Source organism: Oculina patagonica, chromosome 6 (assembly GCF_052425735.1).
Source record: "Oculina patagonica isolate OP01 chromosome 6, crgOcupat, whole genome shotgun sequence".
NCBI lineage: Eukaryota > Metazoa > Cnidaria > Anthozoa > Scleractinia > Oculinidae > Oculina > Oculina patagonica.
In genome coordinates, this window is record NC_135763.1 from 3,439,806 (window position 1) to 3,449,986 (window position 10,181).

At 41.3% G+C, this 10,181-nt stretch overlaps 1 protein-coding gene across 1 annotated transcript; it reads left to right on the forward strand.

Moving 5' to 3' along the window:
* Window positions 1-1,558: 1,558 nt before the first annotated feature.
* LOC144656963 (pyrroline-5-carboxylate reductase 3-like) lies at window positions 1,559-10,004 on the forward strand. Its single transcript, XM_078517224.1, has 5 exons — window positions 1,559-1,915; window positions 3,031-3,213; window positions 4,492-4,633; window positions 7,190-7,398; window positions 9,752-10,004. The coding sequence occupies exons 1-5, from the start codon at window positions 1,778-1,780 to the stop codon at window positions 9,905-9,907; spliced, it is 828 nt and encodes a 275-aa protein (XP_078373350.1). The 5' UTR covers window positions 1,559-1,777; the 3' UTR covers window positions 9,908-10,004.
* The last annotated feature ends 177 nt before the right edge of the window (window positions 10,005-10,181 follow it).

The following is a 10,181-nucleotide window of genomic DNA, read 5'->3' on the forward strand; positions in this document are numbered from 1 at the left end:
CTCATTTCCTTCCCCGCGCTTGGTACTAGTTGCGTGTCAACCTCGTTCCCTTCCCCGCGCTTGGTACTAATTGCATGTCAACCTCGTTTCCTTCCCCGCGCTTGGTACTAGTTGCATGTTTCCCCGCGCTTGGTACTAGTTGCATGTTTCCCCGCGCTAGGTACTGGTTGCACATTTTCCCGCGCTTGGTACTAGTTGCATGTCAACCTCGTTCCCTTCCCCGCGCTTGGTACTAGTTTCATGTCAACCTCGTTCCCTTCCCCGCGCTTGGTACTAGTTGCATGTTTCCCCGCGCTAGGTACTGGTTGCACATTTTCCCGCGCTTGGTACTTGTTGCACGTTTTCTCGCGCTTGGTACTTCTTGCACGTTTTCCCGTACTAGTTGTATGTCTTCCCTCTCTTGGTACTGGTTGCACGTTTTCTAGATCTCGCGCTTGGTACCGGTTGCATGTTTTCCCGCGCTTGGTACCGGTGTCCCGGTTGTCCCTGGTTGCACGTTTTCCCGCGCTTGGTATTGGTTGCATGTTTTCGCGCGCTTGGTACCGGTTGTTCCTTTTTCCCGCGCTTGGTACCGGTGCTATCATGAGTTTGCTATTGGTTAACACGACTCGGAAACTCGTCGGCTCTTCGGGTGTTTTTTACGAGGATTTACCAAAATAAAACACTTTCTTCCTCTCCCACCGTCTGTGTTTGTCAAAACATTCTACATGATGTTTGCATTAACCGCGTCATGGCTTTTTCCAAGGTTCTGTGCTGTTAGCAAGCTTAAAGAAAACAGTCAAAACGTTTTTGTATGCCGCATTTGTGGAAATAATCACAACCATCGCCTCGAGGATTAGGACTCCATTATTATCTACCTGCTTCGTACCCCCAGCGCTTTATTTTCGCTTTTTTTTTTTTGTTTACCGTATTTTCGAATAAGACATACTAGTACGGTATGCTTTGGTAATTTTTAATAAATGTTCAAAGGAAACTTCTGACGTTATACAACGTGGATAAATGTTGGTGTTCGCGTTGTCGCGACTAACGCACTTTCTTTACTTGTGGCATAGTGCTCACCAATCGCGAGGATCCTTCTAGCGTTTGTTTATATGTTGAAGGAGTACGTTCATAAACGAGGAGGACGCTGGCCACGCCTGTCGTTTAATAACTTATTTCTTTCCGGGTTCTTTGTACTCATAAAATTAACTTGCTCCTATAGTGTTCATGTTTGTCACAAATCTTGACTGCAACATACACGTGCCGTATGCAATACTGTACCTTTTGGAAATAATCATGCATGGAGACCATTGACAGTTTGTCGGAGCAGGTCGAAGGGGAAAAAATCGGGTCTCCGAGAATTGGTAATAAATCAACTTGAAAAATTGACAGAAAATTGCGCCCTCGATTAAACGCCGATTTCAAACGCCGGGTCCACCAACCCAAGTTTGAAAAAAAAACGCCGGACGCCGGGTGCGTTTAATCGAGAAAATACGGTGACTAGTCTTACTAGTCCTCGTTTTACTAGTCCAGTCCTGTCCAGTCCAGTCCAGTCCAGTCCCTTTCTCCATCGATACAGTATGCTATGCCCAGATGATTTCCAGAGAATTGTTCCTTTGTCTATCTTTGAAATTATTCATTTCTACATGAATGATCCCACATGAATTTGTGTTAATTTGAAAGACATAATTCTCAAGGGTAGCCTCACATGGTCTAAAATTGGACAAGCCGACAAACGAAGCTAAAGCGGTCTATCAGTGCAGTAACAATCGTCGATTTTCAAAATCTGCAAATTAAAATGGCGATGAAGATTGGATTTCTCGGTGGAGGGACTATGGCGAAGGCTTTAGCCAGATGCTTTATAACGACAAAAACAGTCGAAGCGGGGAACATTATTGCAAGTGCTACCACGCAGAAAACGGTTGCATTCTGGAAGGTGAAGTTATTTGCTGATTTCTTTGCAGTTGCACATGGCACATGGAATTTGTGTTTGAGCCTGTCCTTTTGATACGGGTGGTCGGCTACCAATCCATCAAAATCTAGCCGATCAATAAATAGCATGGCCTTATATAGGTAAAGAGGTTACTAAATAAAAAACGACTGACTGAGGTTTAAGTTGTGGTAAAAGATTAAGAAGTGGTCGTATTAAAAAAAATTCCGTTTGACTTCATCGCCGCCATGTTGGTGAACCTTGTCACCGTGACACGGTGTGTGACATTTGCAGACTGCAGACTTGCAGACTTTTCACTCCGGTTAGCCTACTATTCACTCCAGTTTGCCTAAATCCTGAATAGCACTTCGGTTAGCCTGTTTACAGTCAGCTTCCAATAATGGTAATGGTAACACGATATATTCTCTTAGTATGCAGTCTGCAAATGTCAGACACTGTTATCTTGTCAAGGTGGGTGTCTGACATTTGCAGACTGCAGACAGATTTGTAAAACTCGCATGGCTCGCTGCCTCGCAGATTTGTAAAACTCATAGATAATTGCCAACATCTAATAACTAGCTTCATTTTTGTTCCAGTATCATGGCTGCCGCATCATTGTCGTTTGTATCACTAGCTAACAAATCAAATGCTTATCCTGCGTGGCTGGCTTTCGAAGGGAAAGGAGAAGGGGAGTTCAATCACGAAGCGTGGGAGATAGTGGGAACGCTAGGGAGTATTAAATTAACCTGCCATGGGTTACATCCCATGGGGGCGGGTGTGTCTGTGCCACTGGCTAGAGTTCACATTTTTATCTCTTTTAGATGGATGCATGAGGGACTGGGGAGGGGGGCGGCTCTAGCTCCCTCAGTATTTCCATAAAAAGAATTACCAAGAGATGAGTCTCTTAAGCCCCCCCCCCCCTCCCACTTCAAGACACTAGACAGCCCCCCGCCCCCAGTTGGAAAATCAGCTAGCTATCATTTCACCCTTGAATAGGGTGTCATTTTTTGGCTTGGACCTACATGTAAGATCCTTTGCAACACACACCTGTCCTAAATTTACAAGAGTTCCCCTCCTTGGGTTTCACTGGCTTATTTTATTTTGTTTATCTTTTTTTAAAGGATCTAGGCTGTCAAGCAACATTGGTTAACAAGGAAGTTGTTGAGTATTCAGATGTTGTCTTTTTAGCTGTGAAACCTCACTTGGTAGTTCCAGTTATCCAAGAGATAAAGTCATCTATTGACTCTTGCAGACACCTTCTTGTTACTTTAGCTGCTGCAATCACTGTAGACGTCATTGAATCAGTGAGTGATAGTTTTGCAATGCTTAGACAAGTTGGCTATGTAACCTAAGAAACATTTAGAAAGCCTATTGCCCCCTGGGGGGGGGGTGTGGGGGGGGGGGGCAGAGCTGTAATCAGACCTTTGCCAGAGACGAGGCAAGATCTTGCTAAAGGGCTCAAGGGGCATGCCCCCCAGAAAATTTTAAAATCTAGAAGCTAAGAAACTCTTTCAGAGACACTTTCCATGAGCTATTTCTTGAGAAAAATCATTCTCGTTCAACTGGGGATTATTTTCCCAACAAAACATATTTTATTTTTAATGTTGGGTAAAAATCTAGACGAGGCAAGTGCCTTGTCTTACCTCTTGTTAGTTACGGCCCTCGGGGGAGCCTCCAATATATGGGCTATAGTATGTGCCGCAGTGAAGGGTATGGTTTTCAAGTAATCTTATAGTCTGGGATAGGGTATAGAAATCAAAGAGTTTTGCCTAGAATAGGGTATCATTTGCCAGGAAACTGATTGGCGGTGTGACGATCAAATTAAGTCCAGAATAGGAATGGAAACCCTGAAGAGAAAGAGACCTTCCTAAACGTAAATAAAGTCATCGCGGCATCGCTTTATTTGACAGAAGATTTTCCATAAAAAACACTGATGCAATTATAAAGAAAACAAGTCTGGGATCATAGGGTAGGAATTTTTGGTGTCTAGACTAGTATAAGCCAATATAGGGTTCAGCATGGTCTGGTATAAGGTAAGGGTTTCAAAGTTCCAGTGGCACACCCCCACCCAAAAATATACAGAGTGCCCTCCCCCCTTGCAGGGGGTTTACTGTGCCTTTTAATAACATGCAAACTTTGATGTTCAAAAGCTAACAATTGCATTTTTCCCTGCCATCAATCATAGTTATGGCAATAGAAACGAAAAACAGAAACAAACAAAGTGACCTTTTTAACCAGTTGAAGGAAATTTCAGAGTCTGTTTCCTGAGAGGTCTGCTTAGATGATTGACAGCAGTGAAAAATGTAACCATTGATTGAGCAGAGTTCATGTGTTTTTGTAAGGTGCGATAAAATTAAATATCACTTCAAAATTCACATGAAATTTCAAGAATTTCCCTTGTCATTCGAAATTCCGAGTACAGTACTCCCCCCTGGGGAGAGGGGAGCTCATGTCCTATCCCCATTGAGAAGGGGGAGAAAATCTCTGTATTGCAGCCGGAATACAAAACATTCAGGCCCTGCTGCAAATCAAAGGTAAAAACTTGTCAATAATTATTCATTCATTTGCTTTCTCTTTGCTAGCATTTACCACCCAGCACTCGTGTCGTTCGAGTGCAACCAAATTTGGCTTGTTCCGTGCAGAGTGGTGTGAACGCTATCAGTGAAGGAACTTGTGTACGGGAAGATGATGTACCGCTAGTGAAAAAACTTCTTCAAACAAGTGGTAGGCAAAAAAAAAAATGGTAGTTTGTTATGGTTATTGAGTTTTTATATGGGTACCACAGCTCTTAAACGCAAAATGCACTGAGAACAAGCAGGGCTTGAAAACATCTTGCTCTCAAATTTTGCTTGGTACAGGTGTTTGCATGCTTGTCTTAGTTTTACTTTTTTCAGCAGACACTTGCTTCAGCCCTTGCCCGATTAGAGCTTAAAAAGTTTCTGTCCCCCTCCACTCTTTAGCCTCTTTATCATAGTCATCTTTTTCTCTTAGTCAAAGGTATCCATCAGAATTGCTGTTATTACTCTTAACTTATTCAAAAGGTCTTGATAACAGCAGGCACGTAAAGATTTTAAAGCAAATGACAATTTTTTTAAGTTTGCAAGACATGTTTCGACAGAAACCTCTGTCGTCTTCAGTTGAATGATTTACAAAGCACAGAAAGTTGAATAATAGGAAGACAAAAAATGCTAATTGAAGGCGTAAGCGCAAGAAACGCACTTTGTGTTTTGGCCAAATTGAAAATTCTCACAAACAACTCCAAATTTCGCACGCAAGTTCGTTTACGTGTGCTCAACACTGCCCTGTATTTAATTTTGCTAGTCTTTCCTTCGTTTTCGAAAAATAACACATGCAAAAAGACAAGGTTTTTGCTTGCGCGGCGTCTTTTGACTTTTCTTTTACAAACCTTTTGTTTCTCAAGACGATGAAGTCAGCTAAACCTAACGCAAAAGGTAACCCCAAGGCCGTAGGGTCGGGATTAGAGTTTCAGATTAGGGTTACAGACTTAGCCCTAACGCAAAAGCCTAGCCCTAACGCAAAAAAAAAAAAAAACAAAGTTTAACACTAACCCCAAGGGATTAGGGAGTTAAGCCGTTTCAAGTTAAGTTTAGGATCAGAGTCAGCCTCAACCTTTTATAGATCGCGCTTTTAATGCAGTAAGCTTTCACGCCAGTTTGCTTGCAGCTAGCTTTTTCTGCAGTCTGCTTGCAGTTATCTAGTTTTTGTTGTTTCGGGCAAGACTATTCTACTCTGTTACCGTTACCGTTAGCTGTACTGAATTTGCCGAGGTGAAAGTGAAATAAAGACTGATTGTTGATTGAATACGTTTGCTCGTGTTGTCACATTATACTAGTTTTGCTTTCAGTTGAGTGCCGCCGGCTTGCTCTCACTTCTATCTCCACTCCTTACATCATCACACATCTACAAAATCCCGCGAAAACAAGATAAACTTATGAGGTTTTCCTTCGCACGAATCGATAGATTCATTGATGAATATTTAATGAGACACAGAAAATATTTTGCGAAGGGAAGGTGTCCTGGGGAACATATGAAGAATTTTTTAAAGTCTAAAACCAGGTCACTTCTCGGCAACTTTGTCGCGGCAGATCCTGCAAAACTCGCGTTGACGAAGTTCCCGGCAAGAAACCTCTTGTTTTAGACTCTCTATGCCGCCAGGCTCAAAACTACCTCGGTTTGTGCAACGTTTTTTCCGAAGCGCTAAACAGCGCTGTTGTACAAAACAAAGGCAGAAACATCACTCAGTTCTTCGAGCGATGCTGTAAACTTACGGGTATTCAGACTTAATGATGTCCTTCAACCACCTGGCAGCAGCACTTACGCTAAAACTAACCAAAGGCTTCAAATGATTTTCAGGAACAAACGGCCATTTTTTTTTTTTTTTTTTTTCTCTTTCCTCTCACGTGACGCCTATCAGGTGACATCGCGTCACAATGTGTTCAGTCCAGTCCTTTTCTTAAAGCGAATCCTCAAAATGGTGGATAGGAACTAAAATCATGGCTCTGACACGTTTTTCAACCTCCCCGGACAGTTAAATAACGCTAGAAGGAAAGATTTACACGCGATGTGTCGAAAAACTCATGCTGCTGGCTGACGGTGGAGAACGTGAGAACGTAAGCTTTGCAGAACGCCTTTGTTCTTTGCATACGTAATTTCTAAAAAACGAAGCTAGATTCAGCGAATTTGAATACAGATCAATGTTAAGCACACGTAAACGAACTTGCGTGCGAAATTTGGAGTTGTTTGTGACATTTTTTTAATTTGGCCAAAACACAAAGTGCGTTTCTTGCGCTTAGGCCTTCAATTATGACAAAAAGTAACAACAGAACGTGAAAATGTCTTAATGAAAATGTCTATTTGTCTTAATTGAGGCCTTTCCAGGGGGGGTCTCGTGTTGCTTGCCTAAATTTAAAAAAGTCCTGTGTCGCTGATTTACCGGACTTCCCATCGCTGTCAGTAGTTGAATTGAAAGAAAATTGCTTGTCCTTGTCGGAATTTAAGTTTTTCCAAAAGGGTTGTCATTTGTCGCGATTTTATTTTATGAGTTGTCGCTACTTTCTGGCCGTGTCGCTTGTCGGAATTTACCCTGGCAGGGCCTCTTAATTAGCATTTTTTGTCTACTTATTATTCAACTTTTTGTGCTTTGTAAATCATTCAACCGAAGATGACAGAGGTCTCTGTCGAAACATGGCTTGCAAACTTAAAAAAAATTGTCATTTTCTTTAAAATCTTAACTTATTGTTATTTGTCAACCTATTAAAGGCATGTGTGTGGAGATAAAAGAGTCTTACATGAACTCACTCGCTGCTGTTAGTGGGTCTGGCCTGGCCTATATGGGTCTCGCTATGGAAGCAATGAGTGATGGTGGTGTCAAGGTTGGATTGCCAAGAGCTTTAGCAATGGACTTGGCTACCCAGACGCTTATAGGTGCCGCTCGGCTGGTACAGGAAGGAGGGAAACACCCAGGGCAGGTAAGAGTTTTATGCGGGAAGGCTCCACCTGAGCTCTAGGCCCTTACCCTTTTATATACCATTTTGACAGAAATTGTACCCCTTTCATATACCTAAAAAAACATGGCATAAACTTAGAACAGGACGTTTTTTGTCATTTTCATGCAACGCTTAGTAAATCAAAATAATATAGCAAATTATTGCGTCTGTTCGAAATATTTTAATAAAAGGTTCTTTTAAATACCTAAATAACAAATTTCCATACCCTTTCGTATACCTTAACTTGTGAAATCCCTACCCTTTTATATACCTGAAGCCTGAAAAGGGTACCCCTTTCGGGCGGAGCCTCCCTGTATACGCCATTACAGGGAGTAACCCCCGAGCATTTGAATTACACCTTGTAATTAAATGGTTTTCAGTCTGGTAATACATGTATGACAGTTTGATTTTACAAGTGTCTATATTCCGAACTTTAAAGACGACAAGTACAACGGACATGTAAAAATTAGCTGCCTTTTGTTGTGAACAGAAGACCTTGTACTAATGTTAAGGCGACCACTGTTTGGCAGGAAAAAGTAATGCTACTATAGGAAATTTAAGGCCAAGTATAAAAAACCAAATGTTCCTCTCTCGGATTTCTATAAAAAAAAGAGAGCGGGTGGGCGCTTTTTATGTTATTTCCTCCATCGTCAAATTCTCCAGAAGGGAACTTGCAAAATAAATCCTGCAAGGTAATTGGCCTCTCCAGTAGGGACCTAGCGTGCCGAGGCTTAAAAATTTTGGCCTGAGTTCGTATTAAAACGTAGACAAAAGCCATGTCTTATGGAATTTTACCAAAAAATTAAGCAGGTGGGGACGAGAAACATTTTTTTCACTCGGCCTAATTTCCTGGTGAGGGAATTTCGTGGTAAATTCACGTGAAAAACCCCGACATCAGTTTTTCAAGTGAAATTTAACGTGGAATTCACGAGTCAGGTGATGAATTTTCCTTGAATCGCATAGCCTTTTTAATGGAAATATAGCCCAATTTCATTCAGGTCAGTGGTCAACAATCTTGTGAAACCGGTGGATTATTGCGCAAAGCCTCACTTTCAAGTCTCAATTTCATGCTAAATAGTTCGCATCGCTAGCCAATCAGAGTGCGACAGTTCTCTGTGCTATACAATTCTAGCTAGATGATGTCTTGTTAGGTATACCTTATTATAGGAAATTAACGCTTCTGAAAATTAAGACCTTTGAAATCTACGCGACTTAAATTAACGCGAATTCGAGGGAAAGTTTCTTTCGAATAAAGAAAATTAACGCGAGAGAGGCGGCAAATTTTCAAAATGAAGAAAATTAACATGATTATTGATGTCTCGAAAGATATTTTGGCTTTAGTACAAAAATCGGATGTCGAGAACCGCTCTTCTGAAAGCAAAAATGAACTGGAAATATTGCAGATGACATATCTTTAAGGCTTTTATATTGTAAAAGATTGAAAAAAAGTGTGCAGAAAAGAGAAGGTTATTGTTTCCTAGTTGCTCTATGTGTTAGGACAGTATCCGGAATTTGGAGTGAAATTAAGGCCAAGGACATTAACGCTCCACTTAAATAATGTCGCGGAAATTTATGCTTAAAAACAATTAACGCGAATTTTGAGAATTCGCGTTAAAAGGGCTATGTCACGGGGATTTCGCAGATTTTTGGTGTTAACTGTTCTGAAATCACTGGTAGGCAGTTATACCCATAAAAAGCACTATCTTCGAACCTCATAAGTAAGATATAACCTTAATTTGCGGATAGATATCAACCTTCGGCTATGAATATAGATTTTTTGATGACGCGCGGAAACAACTTGAAAACGTTAAGCCCGGGCCAAACGAGGATGAGAGTTGATGAGAGTTGACTCTCATGAGAGTTTACGTCAACTCTCATCGACTATCATCAACTCGAGCCAAACTCTCATTGACTCTCATGAAAAATTTGAACACGTTCAAAGTCGATGAGAGCGCATGAGAGCGCATGAGAGTGCATAAGAGTTACATGCCAAACGAGAGCGAGAGTTTGAACTCTCATCAACTCTCATCCTCGTTTGGCCCAGGCTTTAGCCTAACTTTTTCAAATAGCAATCCGTTTCCATCCGAGCTAGCCGCATTCAAAGACGCTCGCTAGCAGTTTCAGTGCTCTAATATAGCAATTTTTAATAAAACTATACTATTATTATTACAAATTTTGGCTGTTCAAAAATCTGGTAAAATCCGTGACATAGTCCCTTTAATTTCATGGAGCGTTAAAAGGTAATGTTTTGTTTGGGCCAAGAAAAGAAGTGGACGTTATAACAAGGTATTCCAAAGGTGATGCACTCTTTTCACAAGACCCTTTTTAATTTCAGATAAAAGACGAGGTTTGTTCTCCAGGTGGCACAACAATATGTGGAATACACACACTTGAGAAAGCTGGTTTTAGAAGCTCACTGATCGACGCCGTGGAAATAGCAGCAAAACGAGCCACAGAAATAGCTGAACTGCAAAAATCGCAAGGCAAATAATGAAGATAACTGTTTACATGTATAATATTGCATCGTTATCAGGATTTCAAAGACAGTTAATGTTTTTTTTTTTAAATAATAATTAAAAAAGCAGAACTTGTTACACGTGTGAAGTGCATTTTTTTTATCTCTCGCGCGCATGTTTTACGGTTTTCGCTTGATCAGCGATCTGTCAGATCTGCGACGGACAGAGGAACTGCTCGGGGGCAGAAGGCGGGAAGAGAAACATTCAACAGTCGGAAATACCGTTTCCGAGGAATTCCGAGTCAATGGT